General features: G+C 35.8%; 3 protein-coding genes across 3 annotated transcripts; 2 read left to right on the top strand and 1 right to left on the bottom strand.

Annotated features, from left to right (window-relative positions):
* Nucleotides 1–837: 837 nt before the first annotated feature.
* LOC129757616 (collagenase-like) lies at nucleotides 838–1,688 on the top strand. Its single transcript, XM_055754892.1, has one exon. The coding sequence runs from the start codon at nucleotides 846–848 to the stop codon at nucleotides 1,608–1,610; it is 765 nt and encodes a 254-aa protein (XP_055610867.1). The 5' UTR covers nucleotides 838–845; the 3' UTR covers nucleotides 1,611–1,688.
* A 5,089-nt stretch (nucleotides 1,689–6,777) lies between these two features.
* On the bottom strand, nucleotides 6,778–8,078 carry LOC129757614 (brachyurin-like). Its single transcript, XM_055754889.1, has one exon. The coding sequence runs from the start codon at nucleotides 8,038–8,040 to the stop codon at nucleotides 7,234–7,236; it is 807 nt and encodes a 268-aa protein (XP_055610864.1). The 5' UTR covers nucleotides 8,041–8,078; the 3' UTR covers nucleotides 6,778–7,233.
* Nucleotides 8,079–17,961: 9,883 nt separating this feature from the next.
* On the top strand, nucleotides 17,962–18,779 carry LOC129752450 (collagenase-like). The gene has a single exon (XM_055748228.1). The coding sequence runs from the start codon at nucleotides 17,970–17,972 to the stop codon at nucleotides 18,777–18,779; it is 810 nt and encodes a 269-aa protein (XP_055604203.1). The 5' UTR covers nucleotides 17,962–17,969.
* Nucleotides 18,780–18,813: the final 34 nt, after the last annotated feature.

Raw genomic sequence — 18,813 nt, 5'->3', positions numbered from 1 at the left:
TCGTTTTGACATTGCTGGCAGCAATTTGTGTGGTTGTGGCCAAGGTTTCCATGACATCAAGCATATTGTTTGGTCATGTGAGGTCCATCTTGTCGCTAGAACGACGGGAGTCTATGCCCGTCGGGCCCGAGGAAAACCACCCTGTGTTCTAGCGAAAGATGTGCTGGCCGTGATAGATTTGGACTACATGTTCGAAATGTACCTTTTTCTAAAAGCTATTGATCTTCATCTAAAATTCTTTTTATTTTCATATTTCCCTATCTATCTATATTCTTTTCTATTCTAATAAATAGTGATGAACTAGATTCAAGCACACAATTGTAAACAAACAAAAAAAGTTTCGCTCCTTAAAGCTTAAAGGTATGAGCCGTTTCAAATAAAGATGTTACAAAAAAACAGTATGTCTCATGTCTTACTCGAATTTTTGTTGATTTCAATTAATTTCTTCTCATTTTATTATTAAGTTCATTAATGTTGATTTATGTTAACCCCATTTGAATCTTATTCTAGAGAATTTCTTATTGTTAAAACTAAGGTTCAAAGTACATTCAATAATAATTAAAATTATTTCAACTTTTTCTCATGGGTAATAATTTCGAAGCTTATCTAGAGGCAACGATTGTCGCTCAGATTACAGCATTAAAGAAAAGTGTGATTCCTCGACAGACTGATAGCGAAAGTGCTCGAAATTATTACAAAGAATCAAAACAACTTCCCTCTTGATTTCAAGTGTCCGATAACAAGAAGCGAGAGATATCTGTTACTAATCCGATACCATCACTGTCTTGTGGTCCACTATAAAAATGGTCAGCTCCAGCTCAATCGATATCAGTATTGTAATCGAAATGTATCGTCTAACACTCGTACTAGCTGCCGTATTGGCTGCGGCCTACGCATATCCGAATCAGTCCCGTATTGTCAACGGTCAAACGGCAGCTGCCGGCCAATTTCCGTACCAAGCACAGCTGAAGATTCAGCTTCCACAGGGTCGTGCTCTGTGCGGAGGAAGTCTGATCAGCAATCAGTGGGTCCTGACGGCCGGACACTGCGTCGAACAAGCTAGCTCCTTCGAAGTGACCCTTGGTGCCGTGGATCTGGATGGAACCGACGATGGTCGAGTAGTTGTCACCGCAACCGAATTCATCCGTCACGAAAAATACAACCCACTGTTCGCCACCAATGACGTAGCCGTCATTAAACTGCCACAACCGGTGGACTTCAGCGAGCAGATCAAACCGATTGCACTGCCCTCCGGAAAAGACTCCTACAATGAATTCGAAGCCGTAGTCAGCGGATGGGGATTGCAAAAGAATGGTGGAACTGTGGCACCGAAGCTCCAGTACGCCACCTTGAAGGTCATCAGCAACAGTCAGTGCTCCAAAACTTACAACCCGTTGGTGATCAAGAAGACAACCATCTGTGCCCAGGGAGGTAACAAGGAGTCCCCATGCAACGGAGATTCCGGTGGTCCTCTGGTCCTGGAGAAGGATCAGGTTCTGATCGGTGTTGTCAGCTTCGGACATATCAGCGGATGCGAGCGTGGTTTGCCGGGAGCGTTCGCACGCGTTACCGAATTTTCCGACTGGATTCGTAAGAAGACTGGACTGTGAAACGTGTCGTGGATTAGATGATCGTGATCTGTGTAGATGATTTTTGAAATACAAAGTTTGTTTTGCATATAAAAATTATACTGTGTATTTTTCTCGGCAGTACTTAACAACCAGGAGTAGCTAATCCTTTTTTATGTTGTTGATCTATCTTCTTGACGAAAAACCTAGCAAGACGCGTTGGCCATTCCACCGCAATAGATGGAATTCCGATTTGACGCCATTAATGCGACTTATTGTTGGCGTTCAAGCTGCGGCTCCTGTTGACCATCGCTATTCGTGACTCGGAGGAGGTGTTCGAAGTGCTCAGTACAACTTATAAGCTGATCTGTTCGGTCTAACAACAGATGACCTGCTCAATCTTTCAGCGGGATTCCATTATTAGTGTTGCGCCAGACTGTGGGAGATACCGTTAAATAATATGATATCTCTATTGGCAGCGGCTCTTTCTCCCTCTTTGGCTAGGGAGTTTATCCAGACTCTCTTGTCTCGTCTACAAGCTCGTTTAACTGCCTTTTCCAGCTCCGCATATCGTAAGCGGGCGGCTGCTTTGGCTGACCCGGTACATGCCTGCTCAACACCGACTTCTCCGATCATCGACCATCCTACAAGTTTCATCTGACACCCATTCACTTCTTCTTCCACAAAATTTACCGAGAGTAGATACCATGGCTCTTCGTTAAAAAGACATTCGTGATTACACACTACTGTTCTTCGACTGTTCCATCTGTCGGTAGTTCGATTGCTCGGGATTCAAGCTGTTAACGTTTGCCCTTATCACCTCTGGATTGTTAAACGTCGTGTTGACATTCCACATTCTTTTCGCGCCGTTAAACACGCGGAACTCTTTGTCGTATCTCACTAAGAACGAGGTAAGGGTCAGATGCAATGTCTGCGCTTCGTTTGTTGCTAACATCAAGGAGCCTTTCTCTCCATTTTCGACTAATGCAGATGTTTTCAATTCGATTTTCTTGATCTTATGTGCTGGTCGATGAAGTAAGGACGATCCATCAATCACCATGTTGTTGTTGACACAAAATTCTACAAACAGCTCTCAGTTCCATAATGCACTCAAGGTCCTGAATGTCGGAGCCAATTTTTGCGTAGGAGTCGCCTAAGTGAATTTGAATGTTTTGCTAGTCTCCATAAACTCCCGTGTGCTAATTTACATCTAAACCGGTGTATAATAACGTCAATAGCACAAAACAGTGAACGGGTATTATGAATGAACCCTTTGGCCGAACCCTGACATATTAATTGATAATAACTTACTCAATGTTCCTGCGCCAATCCTGTGGTGCATAGGGCCATGGTAAAAGATCTCCACTGTTGACGATCCGGAGCTAGCATCTTCACAAGGCTTTTCCAGAAATCCACCCATAAGGGGGGACAGAGGAAGGGAAAGCAGTTGCCGATGCGTTCATCCATTACTTTTGTAGCATTCGAACTCAACTTGCAGCTGCATTCCTCGAAATATTCAGAGTAGTGTAGAACATACCACTAGCAATATCCCTTCGACCAGGAACTGAGCACGAGGTCATAATTAAAATTGGGAAGCTATAGCTATAGATCCATCAAAAAGCCCGGGATCAGATGGAATTCCACCTCAGTTTGTAAAAACCAACCATATAATTTTCGCAACTTTAATATGCGAAATTTTCAACCAATGTATTCAAACGGATAATTTAGGGAGTTCCTCAAGATAGCACGACTAATACCTATTTTCAAAACAGGCAAAAAAAACCGGATTGTAGCAACTACCATTCCATATAAATACTTTCGGTTTTCAGCAAGATTTTGGAACAGCTAATGGCAGATCGGGTCTTGAGATCTTTGAAGCACCGAGTACTCTGAAAGCGGCAACTGAGTTTGTCGATACCATCAAACGAAGCTCTTTATAATCGAAAATTGTTAGGAGTCTTGTTACTGGACTTAAAAAAAAGCCTTTGATACGATTGACCACACCATTATGCTTCAGAAACTGAGTGATCTTGGAATCAGAAGCAACGCGAATGCTCTTTTCGCCAGTTTTTTTGCCAATCAAAAGCAGTACGTGCAAACAAGCCAGTCATCTAGTGACCTCAGAGGCCTGTCTGTTGGAGTTCCCCAGGGCAGTAATCTGGGGCCTCTTCATTTCATTATATATGTGAACGATTTATACAAACTACGTTTGCATGGTAAGCCTAGGCTGTTTGCTGACGATAATCGTTGTAATACGAGCACTCCGATGTTACGACAATAATTCTCCAGATATCAACGGATCTTGAAAAGTTGAAAGCTTACTTCGATGTCAACCTTCTTTCACTTAACCTAGATAAGACCAAGTACGTCATCTTCACCCAGCCATTCGGCTCTTTTCCTATTATGGACAGCTTCAAGTTGATACAACTGTCATAGAGCAGATGAAAACCTTCAAAAACCAGGGTCTTCGTTTCGATGAACACTTGAGATGGGACACACATATCGGTTGTCTCAGAAAAGACCTTAGTGCCATACACAGTATTATATGGAAGATATGGCAATTCGTACCTACTAAACAACTAGTAAGCTTGTGTCATGCATTTGTACAATCTGAGTTACAATACATGGTCTCAATTTGGGGAGCTGCAAGAAATAATGACATCAAACCACTACAAGCTATGCAGAATCGATGCCTCAAAGTTTTGTACAAGCGCCCCAGACTGTTTTTCACATATGTACAATCTATTCTAAGAAACCGCTCCATCCATAAGGTTGCCAGAATTTTTTCCACTACCATCCGGGCCTAGCAATTCCGGGCATTTTTTCAAAAAAACCTGGCAAAATCCGGGCATGGATTTCAATTTTTCAAATCCAAAAACAGGGCAAAAACCGGGCAAAATTTAGGTGTTATTATGTATAAAAACAAAGAAAAAATGCAAAAAAATTAATCAATATTTTATTGATGTAATTGCAGGCTTCCAAAAACTTTTTGGAACACTTAAATATTTAAAGGTTTATAAAAGTAAATCAGCGAAATAATTTGAAACAACCGTTGACAATTTCCATACCATTAATCGATTTTGCTAAAACTTACTAAAAACTTAGATTTTGTTTTGTTTTTTTTTTTTGTGAAAATTGTGAAAAAATCCGGGCAATATCCGGACTTTTTTCACAATATCCGGGCAACCGTACCGGGCCGGACTTTCTCGAAATTTTCACTGTAACCGGTTGTTTACAAATCGTTTGATTTTTGTTTTAATTTTGTAGTTTTGTTTGTTTAGCTCTAGAAAATTCATGTTCCTTGTCTAGTCTCACAAGAATACTTTCTGAGTGTTTCAATAATATTTTGGAAACGGGAACGGGAAATCTTAAAAATCGCAAAAGTTGTTCCCGTTTTTAAATTAGGTGATGCCACATGTATCAGCAATTACCGTCCGGCAGGTTCATACCAAGCGTTATAGTGGACCTAAGAATCAGAAACTTCATTTGAAGGTGTTGAGAACGATCAACGTAAACACAGGGTAGTCGGACTACGACATCGCCAAGAAATTCAACGTCGACCGGCACCCCGTCAGAAGGATTAGTCTCCGCGAAGGACTACGATCCTATCGGGCCAGTAAGCAACCAAACCGGACATTGAAGCAGAATTTAGTAGCCACAGGACGTGCCCGGAAGTTATACAAGAAGATTCCAACGAAGTACGACGGATGCATCCTCATGGATGACGAAACGTACGTGAAGATGGATTTTGGGCAGCTTCCTGGCCAAAAGTTTTATAAAGCCACTGCAGTGGTGCGCTGCACTGGTCGGGGTGATGTCCCCGCCAAGTTCAAAATCGTTTTTGCCGATAAGTTGGCAAGAAAGTGTTTTATCTGGCAAGGTATTTGCAACTGCGGACGAAACCCCCCGGCTTATGTGAAAAACAAGACCATAGACTCCGAAATGTACAAGGAGGAGTGCCTTAAAAACGTTTTTTTTTTCGTACATTAGATCTCACAAAAGACCAGTAAAGTTTTCGCCAGATTTGGCATGCTGCCACTACAGCTAGGAGGTACTACAGTGGCATTCGGCCAACGGGTGGATTTTGTCGAAAAGGTCATCAACCCACCCAACTGCCCTCAATTCCGCCCTATCGAAAAATTTTGGGCAATCGTCAAGCAGAAGATGAAGCAGAATGGTAGGACGACACGGAAAGCAACAGAGATGAAGAGAATGTGGAACAAAATGGCCGTTGAGGTCAGTGAATAGGGTGTCCAAACTTTAATGAGTGGTTCTAAAAGAAAAGTTCGAAATTTTATCAAAAAAAACATCGAAATATTTTTTTTTCTTATTTTTCCTTTGAAGTGCATTAAAAACCCTACATTTTGATTACAAAACTATAAACTATAGGGGAGAGTGGGGTATCATGGGCCACTTTTTTTCTTTGTTTAATAACTTCTTTATAAGAAAAGATAAAATGAAAAAAATAAGTGGAAAGGTTTTCTACATTTTCGAGGTATCATAAGGCATTTTTTTGTTATTTTTTAAATACATAAATTTCCCGACTTTTGACTGTTTTAAAAAAGTTATTTTTTTTTTATTTTTAAAAACCGTGGGGAATTGTGGGCCACCCTTTCAAAATTGACTAGATAACGTGCAAATTTTATGAGTTGACTCGAAACTGAAATTTCATAATTCATTTAGTTATTTTAAAGCGATTTCCACATTAAAAAAGATGGACAAAACATTTTCCATAATTCTTCATTTGGCATAAGAAAACTTTACAAATAGTAATAACGTATTGTAAGTTCTGAGCATGTCAAAAAACATTAAAATATAGGTGGCCCAAGATACCCCACAAAATGTGGCCCACGATTCCCCACAAGCAATGATTTGGAAATGGGTTGCGTTTGTGTGACCTATTTATGTTTCATCAAAAATTCCTTTTCCACGTGAAAGAACATGACAAAACCAAGATCATAAGCGTATGAGCATATTTTTACTATGTACTTGAGGTCTCGCACGGATGGAATTTTGTGGGTGCTCGTTTAATTATGTAAGTACATGTTTTAGGCTAGTTTCATAAAAGAAGCATATGATACGTACATAAGTCAACAACATATAGAAAAACATGCTTACGCAAAGCGACGACGATGACAGTTGGATTGGGATTTTTATCTCAACACACAGCTGAGATATTTAAAGTGGCCCACGTTTCCCCATGGCCCACGTTACCCCACTCTCCCCTACACATATCAGGTGGCGATGGAAATTCCGTGCTAAGTGTTAGCAAAAGTTTTTTTTTGTAAACACTGTAACCACGAAAATTTGTGTCGTCAGTTGCATTTTAAAACAAACAACCAACAGGGGAAACTATAGAGAAAAAAATCATTTCCAACTGCTGTTTACGATTCTCGCCTAGGATACATAAACATCCTGGCAAGTGACGTAGGCTTTGTTTACCTTTTTACTTTTTGAGTAACGAGTTCTGTAATAGTGTGCGTGTTTGTTCATCACCTTCTTTGTACCACATTGGTATTATATAGTGTAGAAGTGAATTAATAATAAGCATATTTTTCTTTTATCTAATGTATATGTATCAAGTAATGGTTTTGTCCAATTAGCTTGCTTCGATCACTCTATACGTCAACGTCTACCAACGATTTTAGTTTTTTCAACTTCAATACTAAACGCCTGTTTTCTGGTTGATCCAACTGGAATAGGCCGAAATCAATGTGTACACCACCGGCAGCCCCTTCTCGCACCCCAAACCATGTCCGAAGCTCACCAGTCCTATTTGCTCCTTGGTTGATTCCAGAACTAGCGGTCCGCCAGAATCTCCGTGACAAGCTGATTCAAGTAAATAACCTCTGGCACAAACATTCGTTGCTTTCACTAAGGTCGGATAGAAAAGAGAACATTCCGCGTTTAGCAGAACTTTCATCGTAGCGTAATTCAAAACTTCCGAAACATTTCCGTTATCCTTGGTGATGCCAAAGCCGCTCACAATGGCCTTTTTGCCAGCTATGATTGTAGATTTCCGTTGAATAGAAACCGGTTTAATCGAATCCGTGAAGGTTATTGGCGATGGCAGCTTAATGACGGCAATGTCATTGACAATCGTATTGGGGTTATATTTTTCGTGACGAATGAATTCGGTTGCGTTGATTTCCACTCGCGAAGGATCTGATCTGTCGAAGAGTTTAGTAGTCCCAAGGATGATTAAAAATCGTTTGGCACCTTCAACGCAATGCCCAGCCGTCAAAATCCACTGATTGCTCAGGATGCTTCCTCCACACAACGCAGCTCCATTGGCCATGTAGATTATCATGACCACCTGGTAGGGGAATTGGTTAGGCTGCGCCGGAACACCGTTAACAATCCGGGAATCATCCAAGGTCGATTTCAAATCCTCCTGAATCGAATTTCCATTTCCCAAAGAAGGCGAGTGCAACGACAGAAATAAAATTAAAACGCAGTAGAACTTTGCCATAGTGACAAGAAGTTTGGCAAAAGTGAACGAATTGTACTGGATTGAGACCTTTGCACCATCTTTATATGCAGTGAAAATGAACTTTTTGAATGTTCCAGTTCAGTTGCTCCGAAATGTTTTTGTTAAGCAGCTACTAAATCAAGGGTGGATGGCTTAGTGACAGTGATTAAAACTGCAATTCATCAAAAGTTAACCTTTCGGCGACCAAATCGAGTTTATGTAAAGAAAACAAAACTTTGTTTTCTAGAACTATTTATATTATTGAATCTTCAAAACATATGTAGACATCATTTTTATAAAACAGCGCTTCGAATTAAAGGCATGATTTTTGGTTCAAACTGATTTTATATAGAATTTAGATTACCGTAAACTGGGTGAATCGATGCATTTTTTGGACAATTTTCGTAATTTTTCTATCAAATGCATCTCTTCCAGCTCCCGATTTGCTTTCTCTAAATGGTATTTTTGGCAGACCTATACCAAACTAATTCAAAGAGAAAAATATTATAAATGCAGTAAGGGTTATACGCGTCCACTAGAATGTTAGTATATTATTTAGTGAACGAAAAAATTACCTGTGATCAAAGTTGCCGAAAAAATTTCGTGTTTTACCAATCTTATCATGTTTTTCCAAAACAATGTTAAAAACCCAATATTCACGTTGACATTAAAATTTTGGTATTTTGGTAGTAAGTACATATTTTAGAAAATCTTTGAAATCTGTGAATATTTCAAAAATTCGGTGTTCTGTGACACAGAATCTGTGATAAAAATTTGCCTTAAAATACCGTGAAATTATAGATTTTTCTGTGATTTCGGCAACTTTGGTCGCGAAACGGATATATGGCTAATAGAGCAATGTATGGAATCCAAAAGGATGGCTGTTCTAACTTTAACTGCTGTTCTTCCGAAATATAGAAAATTGAATATCAGGAGCATCCTTTTCGGTCAAATCGAAAGACAGAATTTTTTGCTGATCTTTAAAATGAGATTTAGGTACTTGGGTTACTGGGTACTAAGTACTTGATTTGAAAATGTGTATGGAAAAACGCAAAAATTTGTTCGCAGAATGTCACTTTTTTGGATTTTGTCAAATATCTTGTTCTCACGCCACGCAAATGAAAGCTTACTGGAAAATTTCCTGGCTTTGCCCAAGACGGCAAAGCGGTAGGAGTAGCGAGAAAAAAATTATAATGTCCCAAACTGAGCATTCCTTTTTTCATGAGAACAAACTAGCAACACTGACAGATTTTCCGTCAAATTTTCAGAAATATTTTATAGCAAGAAAGTTACTGATATTAGGGGTCCATGAAATGAACTTCATTTAATTCTCTATCATTTGCAAAAAATTAATTACTATTACCAGAAATTTAGAGTCATCAGATGCTATGATTTTGCAAAAAATAAATATAAATCAGGCTGATCTATCTTTTTCTAGTAAATTTTGGTAAATTTTTTACCAGCATTTCGGGTTCAATGATTAAATGTGGATTTGAGTAGTCAATCAAGCTAAGCTAAGCTAAGCTAAATTCTGGTAAATTTTTTACTAATTTGTATATTTTGTTATTTTGACAATTTTGCAAATTTTATTTAATTTGCCATTTTTGTCAACATTGTCAATTTCATAATTCAATCATGTCATTTAATGATAAATTGACTAATTTTTGTCAATGTTCTCAAATTTGCCATTATTCGCTATTTGGTAAATTTTATCATTTTTGTAAATTTTGTCAACTTGTCAATTTTGCCAATTTTGGTTATGTTTTGTCATTTATGGCAATTTCATAATTTTTTTCTTATTTAACTTATTTTGTCAGTTTGGCCAATTTTTCGCATTTTGCAAGTTTTGTCAATTTTGTTATTGTTCCGGCGCAGTCACAACGAACAGCGGTCCACAACAATTAATTACGATAAAATGCGAAGACATCAATGAATTACAAACAAAATACGAATAATATTACTATCCAAAAAATAGTGAAATAGCTATAAGGGAAGAAATTCTTAGTAAATATTAGATCTACACACCAATATTCATTTACCCAATACAATTTCACACAACACAAAACATTGAATTGCTAACAATGCACACTCACACCATACACAGTAAACGAAAATTACCGAGTTCGGTAATTTTTTTACCGAAATCCTTACATGTGTAAATCGTTAAATTGTTCGGTAATTTTTTCGGTAAAAAATAAACGAACATCGGTAAATGAAGAATCGATTTACCGATGTTCGTTTATCTTTTACCGAAAAAATTACCGAACAGTTTAACGATTTACACATGTTAGGATTTCGGTAAAAAAAATTACCGAACTCGGTAATTTTCGTTTGCTGTGTAGATTTAAGCAAGGAGTGTATATATAGGAGGTGTTACCGTATGTCAAATTCCCGATTGAGCCATTTTGGCCATTTTGATTTTGCAACTGCGGGACTCATGGAGTTTGTTTACCAAATGGATTCAGTACACAACTGCTGAAATGGATTGAGTCGTATTTGACAAACCGTACACAAATTGTTAGATTCAATGGTTCACTTTCGAAAAGCATCTCCGTTACATCTGGTGTGCCTCAAGGCTCCCATCTCGGTCTCTTATTATTTATCTTATACGTTAATGACATTACTTATTTACTGAACCAGCTAAACGTGCTTATATACGCAGACGATATGAAGCTTTATATGATAGTCAACAACGAAGAAGATTTCAGGGTGTTTCAAAATGAAATAAATATTTTTTACAAATGGTGCAGTAAAAGTCTACTTGAACTAAACGTGAAAAAATGTTCACATATTGTATTTACAAGGAAAAAATATCCGTCATATGAAATTGTTACCGTCAAACGGGGCATCATGCAACAGCGGGGTTCGATGCAACATTTATATAACACTACATTAAATCAATTTTTTATTTAATGTATTGTAATAAAGTTATCTTTTAATGATCACAAAATGATGATGACATAATTTCTCACATCTTAAGCTAGTTTTCTTAAGTTTTTTATTTTTATGTGAAATTTGAAAAATCGAGCAATAAATGTACAAATTTTATCATTTTTTTATGCCGAAAAAAACTTTACCCAGTATGACGGATCGGCTTGATAATATTACCTACAAACTTTTTACTGGTTTCCTCATGTTATACCAACATTGTTGGTGTAAAAATATTTTTCGAACAATCACCCAATTTTTTTAAATAAATATTTTTAAAATTCCGTTAGGTGTCTGGGGTTAAATGCAACAAAATGCAAATCAAAGAAATACCTTGTAAATCTCGTTTCCATGTGTTGGAATATGAATGTTTAGCATCACACGTTTGTAAACATTGGAATTTCATTCATCCAAACATTTATTTTAATGATTTCAGCTTTTAGAATTTTTCGTAGTATTATTTAACCCCTAAATGTATGCAGAATATTAATTTTCAGAAAAATGTGAAAATTAGTTATTACAGACCCAAAAACTACTGCAATTGGTGTTGTTATGCGTAATGATCTTTTAGGCATCGCTAATATATTAAAAACTATAAATTTTCGTACGTGTTCATAAGATTTTTCATTAGAAACAAAGTTTGTTGCAAGTTACCCCATTTTCTAAGGAGGGTGAAAATCGCATGTTTTTAGAAAATTAAAAAAAACTGAAGAAACCTATAATTTTTCTAACTACGCCAATTTGATACCCCAGCATCCTTAAAACTTTTGATGCATAAGGGGTAGGATTAATTATGAACATAAGTTTTTTGGAAGCCATTGAAGTTGAAAATTGTTGCATGTTGCCCCAGTTGACGGTACATTAGGAAATGAGCCTGTGGAGAGAATCAATAAGATACGAGATCTAGGTATTATATTGGACTCAAAACTTACCTTTGTAGATCACTATAACTCAGTAATTCAAAAATCAAATAATATGCTTGGCTTTATAAAACGTTTTAGTTATAATTTTCAAGACCCATATACATTAAAAACATTGTACACAGCTTATGTCCGATCCATACTTGAATACTGTAGCGTTGTGTGGTCCCCCTTTCAAATTTCTCATAAAAACCGTTTAGAATCCATTCAGAAACAATTTGTTCTATTTGCTTTACGCAATCTAGGATGGTCTCAGAGCCAATTACCAAGCTACGAATCACGCTGTTTACTAATAAATATTGAACCATTAAGTGTTAGAAGAGAATTTGCTGCAATCTCCTTTGTAAACGACATAATTAATCAGCGTGTTCAATCTACTTATCTACTAAATCAGTTAAACTTTTATTGTCCGAGTCGCCAGTTGAGAACCAGAAATCTGTTTATTTTAACCTCTGCTCAAACTGATTATGGTAAAAATAGTCCAATCAATTGTCTAATGCAGAATTATAATAAAAACTACCAGAACATAGATTTTACTATGTCTAAACAGCAGCTAAAAAGTGCTTTTTACGGCGACAGGCACTTGAGAACCTAATATTGTAGTATTTAAAGTAATATTAAGATTGTACTACTAGTTTTAAGAATATATATGTAGCCTACGATGTGCTGAGCAAATCGGTAGTGAATTTTCAATAGGGCGAATGCGCCAAATGTAAACAAATGGAGTTATCAGCAGGGTGATAAAGTACGTTCGGAGAACTAAATTTTGAGTTTACAACATTAACTGAAGGATATTTGGTTTTCGACAAATAAAGAAAACAAAATAAAATTTTTGCTGGGAACTTATGGAGCTGTCAAACTTTGAACGCGTTTTTCTCAAAACAGTATTCAAAATTCGATACCGAAATATTCTAACGTTTGTAAACAAACTCATTGAGCGCCCTGCTCACTCCCCGCCTAGTAACCTCGGCCTATTGTTTGCTCCGCCATCGCTGGTCAAGTTGATGACTGAATCAAAGCAATCGAAAGATTCAGTTGAATCGTTCAACCAAGTAGGCTAACAACACAATAGAGGGAAGTTAATGACCATTGTTGCTTCCTGCTGACCCGTTTTCGTCTGCCGTTTGGGACCCAATTCCTGGGACAACAATTACGGAATCATGCGCCCGTATGGTTAATTTTGTCGTTTGACCGAATTTTGTGAATTTCGAATAAAAATTTCAGTGTTGAAAAACATGGTCAATTTGGCAATATTTTTCCATTTTGTTCATTTTGTGAGAAATTGTTTTGTTGTTTTGTGGGAAATTTTTCAAAACACAATATTTGTATCTTCTGATTTCGTTCAATGGCTCATTCGAGAATGTCTTTGTTATAAAATGAAAATATTTCTTCACCATGGCTGCACGAAATCACCTTATTCTCGCATAGTTGACGATTGAGTGTATGTCATAAATTGAATATTTCGAATAATTATCATAAAACCAAAGCACATTATCAATCTTTGTAGAAAATTATGTTAAATGACTATGGGTGTTGACCATGGGTGCCCGGTTTCACCTAACTTCTGTCAAAGTAGAAATTTTCTTGCACCCATTGCTCTGAAGTTTTCCAATATAATGATTATAAATTATATTTGATTTGTCATAGGTTTTAAGGTATAATTTTTTTATAAATAGAGTAATTTACCACGGTTGCACGAATTCACCGCCATTAATCCAAAATTAACTTTTTGCATGCTAAAGGTAAAAAGGAACTGCTTCTTTAAAATCGAAAGAAAATTTGTATTTTATATATGACCCGTTCCAAGCGCCACTCAACTGGAGAACCGAATTTCATTTTTCATCATTCAAAAATAATTTGCCCAGCATTTGAAAGTGTTTTTCTTGAGCTTCATTTTCCATCAAAAGAATTTCAGGAATTGAGTATGTTAAAGTTGAAATTTAAAAATTTTAGAACGAAAATAAACTTATTTTAACAACAACAATTATTCTTTATTTGAAACAAAACTTTGTCAAGAAACAAGCTATGTAAAAAAAATTATTGCAAAATGATTGTTAAAAAGCCATCTTTTAAGCATGACACTAGATTAAAAATAATCACAGCAACTTAACGCTCTAGAATCGGTAATAAAGGTATCTATTTTTAAGCATTGTGACGTCACGAAAATTCTACTGTTTTTCAGTTCATAATTCCTTCAAACGTCACATGCTGTCGATAAAAGCCTGGCCAGTAGGCTAAAAAGCTAATTAATTAATATCTAATTGACAAAGTTGACGAAACAGAAAAAAAACTGTCCGAATTTACCATTTTGGCCAGCCAAATACAAAAATCGACAAAAATGACAAAATTGAAAAAAAAAATACAAAATAGATCTAATTGACAAAATTGACAAAATTGACATAATTAACTGAATTGACCAAAATGACAATATTGACACAATCGACAAAATTGGCAAAAATGACAGAAAATTGACAAAATTGACTAATTTGACAAAATTTACGGAGAAAACATCGACTAAATTCACTTAATTTATAAAATTGACAAAACTGACGAGATTGACAAAATTGACAAGCTTGACAAAATTGATAAAACTGACAAAATTGACAAAATTGAAAAAAATGAACAACATTGACTAAATTGACTAAATTGGCAAAATCGACAAAATTGACAAGATCGACAAAATTGATAAAACTGTCAAAATTGACAAAATTGACCAAATTGACAAAATTGACAAAATTGATAAAACTGTCAAAATTGACTAAATTGACCAAATTGACAAAATTGACAAAATTGACAAAATTGACAAAATTGACAAAATTGACAAAATTGACAAAATTGACAAAATTGACAAAATTGACAAAATTGACAAAATTGACAAAATTGACAAAATTGACAAAATTGATAAAATTGTCAAAATTGACAAAATTGGAAAAATTGACAAAATTATCAAAATTGATAGAATTGACAAAATTATGAAAATTGACAAAATTTACAAAACTGACAATATTGACAAAATTGAAAAATTGGATAAATTCTCAAAATTGACAAAATTGACGAAATTACAAAATTGACAAAAATGACATTATTGACAAAATCTACAAAATTCACAAAATTCAAAAAATATACAAAATTGATAAAATTGATAATGTTGACAAAATCGTGAAAATTGATAAAAGTGACGAAATTGACAGAATTATCAAATTTGACAAATTTTTTAGGATTGACAAAATTGAGAAGATTGATAAAACTGACAAAATTGACAAAATTGGCAAGATTGAAAAGATTGACAAAATTAACATAATTCACAAGATTGATAAAACTGTTAAAATTGAAAAGATTGGCAAAATTGAAAAAATTTACCAGATTGACCCAATTGACAAAATTGACAAAATAGACATAATTGACAAAACTAAAACATTTGACAAAATTGTCAAAACTGAAAAAAATCAAAAAATTGACAAAATTGACAAAATTGACAAAACTGACAAAATTTACAAAGTTGACAAGATTGATAAATCTGACAAAAATGACAAAATTGAAAAAATTGACAAAATTTACAAAGTTGATAAAATGGACAAAATTTACAAATTTCACAAAATTGAGAAAATTTACAAAAATAAAAAAAATTGACAAAAATTAACATAATTGACAGAATTGACAAAATTGATTTAGCTGACAAAATTGATGTATTTGATAAAATTAACATGGTAGACAAAACCGGCAAAATTGACTAAAATGACAATTTTGACAAAATCATGAAAATTGATAAAATTTACAAAATTGAAAAAAAATGAAAAATTTGGCAAAATGGACAACACAAACACATACAGGATCTCAATGAAACTCGATGTTTCCTCGAAGAGATTCCTTTTTCTTAACTCTAAGCGTACATCTTACGAGGATATGATGGCTAGCATCTTACAAATGCTATAATCACCAACCCACAGAAAGTGTACTATGTTTGCCGTGACCGGGATTGGATTTCATGCTCTCTGGCTTAGAAGACTTGAAGGCTATCCTCTACACCACGGGCTGCGACAAAATTGACAAAACAGACAAAAATGGCAAAATGACAGAATTAAAAATATTGCGATTTCAAAATTGTTAATATTTTTATTTTCAAAATCAATTCTACCGATTTTTTACGTTTCGGTATCGTATTTTTCTCAAGCGATTGAAATTTTATCCAATAATTTTATCAATGTATTTGTTTTCATTACTTGAGAGCTTGAAATATTTTAAATACATGGTCAGGAATCTTTTTTCAAATTGTATTTTTATTTGTTTATACCCCTTCCATTTTGAAGTTACCATATGCTGTAACTCCAAAAGGAGTGAATTGAGTTAGATTATAATTTCATAGAAACGGAATCATACAAGATATTCCAGAATCCAGTCATTCAAAAATCTCCAATTAGTTGCAAATAATGTTATTGATGTGAAAATTATGATTATATAAAAATACTTTTATCCTTTAAAAAACTTTGAGTCTTAATTTCCTAAATTCTTTTTGGATTTACTGCGTTTAAAATTCTTTAAGCATAATTCATAATTCATTTTGTGCCATATGTATCCAAATATAATTTACAGGCTATAAGAAAGGCTACAATCCACTGTCAAGTGTATTAAATCGGGTTTTTAAATAGTAATCTTTATTGTTGTTTATTTTGTTTATTTTGAGGTAACGATACGCTGTGATCTTAAATAAAGAGTACATTAAGATACTTATTTCAATCTTTTTTATAGAAACAGGATCATAAAGGATATTCAAAGAACCAGCCATTTAAAAGCCAACAATAAGTTGCAAATTATGTAATTTATACAAAAAATATGATTACTTAAAATACTTTGTCCTACACAGAAAATTTTTTTGACTATTACACGTGTCACTGAAAATTGCAACCTTTAAAATAAATCACCTGTAATTAACAAAACCTGTAATTTTAAATTGTTTTCCTTGAAAGTTAACGAAGATTCATTTATTATTACAGCAAATGTCCTGTAAAAAATTTGTACACTGAAAATTGAATGTCACGTAATCATGATTTCAACCTGTAAAATTACGGTAAATGTCCTGAGCAGGACATTTACGTAATTTTACAGGAAATAATTTTTGCTGTGTATAAACAATTTCGAATCTTTAATTTTTTAATTCATTAAGGATTTATTGAATAAGAATATTTCGAATTTTTTAATCATAATTTAATGATTTAGAATTAAGAAATCTACAATTTGTTTATTATTTCGTGACATATGTATGTATCTCAACAGCCTGTAAGAATAGGAATTTTTTTAATTGGTATAAGGACAAGTATTTGAGGATTCTTAACAGTCCACCGTTAAAAACAAATCATTGAATAAATTCAATTTGAGAAAAGCTTCGCGGGCCGCACAAACCTGTCTCGAGGCCCGCGGGTTGCTCATCCCTGGTGTAGTCTGTTGGAACGCGACAGAAAAAACTGGCCCCAATGATCCATCCACATGCATGCCATGCATGTGCTGCATCATTGATGCGTACAATTTCAAGGTATACCCGGCTAGCATTTCACTAATGCTAAAACCGCCAACCTTCATCATACTATGTGTGCCAGGTTTGTTTCACGACCGGAATTCGATCTTATGACCGTTGGCTTCGAAGACAAGGATGCTATTCTCTAGGCCAAGATCTGCTGGCTACGAAAGAAATGATCAAGAACATAACTTTTTTTCCTACAGCTTATTTACAGGTTAAAGAAAAACAAGATAAAATCACTTCATCGCTATTCGAACTGCAAATTTATTGTATGCACTATTTTAACGAATTTCACGGGTTCCGACAAGGTACACTTTTTCTTCAAATACAGTAAGTTTATGCTTCATGTTTTGTATGAATTGCGGTTGTAGACATTTTAGATTGATTTATTGAGCTGTGGGGGCACTTTCATGGTACGAAATGATAATGCGTTTTTTTTTTCAGCAAACCGCTTAAGTGCGTTTGTTATCAGAACAACAGGTAGTCTTTTAGACAACCATTCATTAGTTGACAATGTGCTGTTCAACTTTACTAGCAAAAAATATTCTGGCGCAAATTAAAATTAAAAAATGGTACCCAGTGTAAGCAACTGCATATTGGTTTTGACGCTAGGAATTTTGATTTCCAGAAGGGTGCATTGTGATGATTCCAAAATTGTCAATGGCATTGATGCGGAGTATGGTCGATTTCCGTACTTTGTCATGCTGTTTGCTGAAATAAACTCGGACGAAGCGGAACTTTGCGGAGGCAGCCTTTTGAGTGAGATTTGGGTCCTAACAGCGGCACACTGTTTGCAGAATGCGTTCACCGTTCTTATTAGGCTGGGTGCGATCTACAGTGAGCCGGAAAATCCGGACGGTTCCGACGATGGAAGTCTAGTGTTCAACAGTACGGACTTTATCATTCACGAAGACTACGATCCCGATACCCTTCAAAACGATATTGCTGTAGTGAGGATTCCGGAAGCGGTTCAGTTTAGTGACCGTATCGGACCAGTCCGGCTTCCTAGTGGACAGGACAGTTATCTGGGCCGCGATGCCATAGCTTGTGGATTTGGATACGAACGAACCAATGGAGAACCTTCCGATCGGTTGAAATACATTGAGCTGAATGTTTTTGACAATACGGCGTGCTCGGTAGTTTATCCGGGGTCTGTTTTCCGGAGCACTTTGTGTGCTATTGGAAGGCAGCGGAAGTCGATTTGCCAGGGTGATTCCGGAGGACCGCTGACACTCGAGAATTCGTCCATTTTGATTGGGGTTACTAGCTTCGGGAGCCGAATTGCCGGTTGTGAGCGTGGATTTCCGCAGGGATTTGCTCGAGTCACGGAATTCACGCAGTGGATCCTGGAGCACACCGGAGTTGGAACGTCCGCATAGTGGGAATTCGAACCAAATAATATTTTTAAATAAT

The sequence above is a fragment of the Uranotaenia lowii genome, chromosome 3 (assembly GCF_029784155.1).
Source record: "Uranotaenia lowii strain MFRU-FL chromosome 3, ASM2978415v1, whole genome shotgun sequence".
NCBI classification, from domain to species: Eukaryota; Metazoa; Arthropoda; class Insecta; order Diptera; family Culicidae; genus Uranotaenia; species Uranotaenia lowii.
Note: the sequence above shows the minus strand (reverse complement) of the source record. Positions and strands in the feature narration are given on the sequence as shown.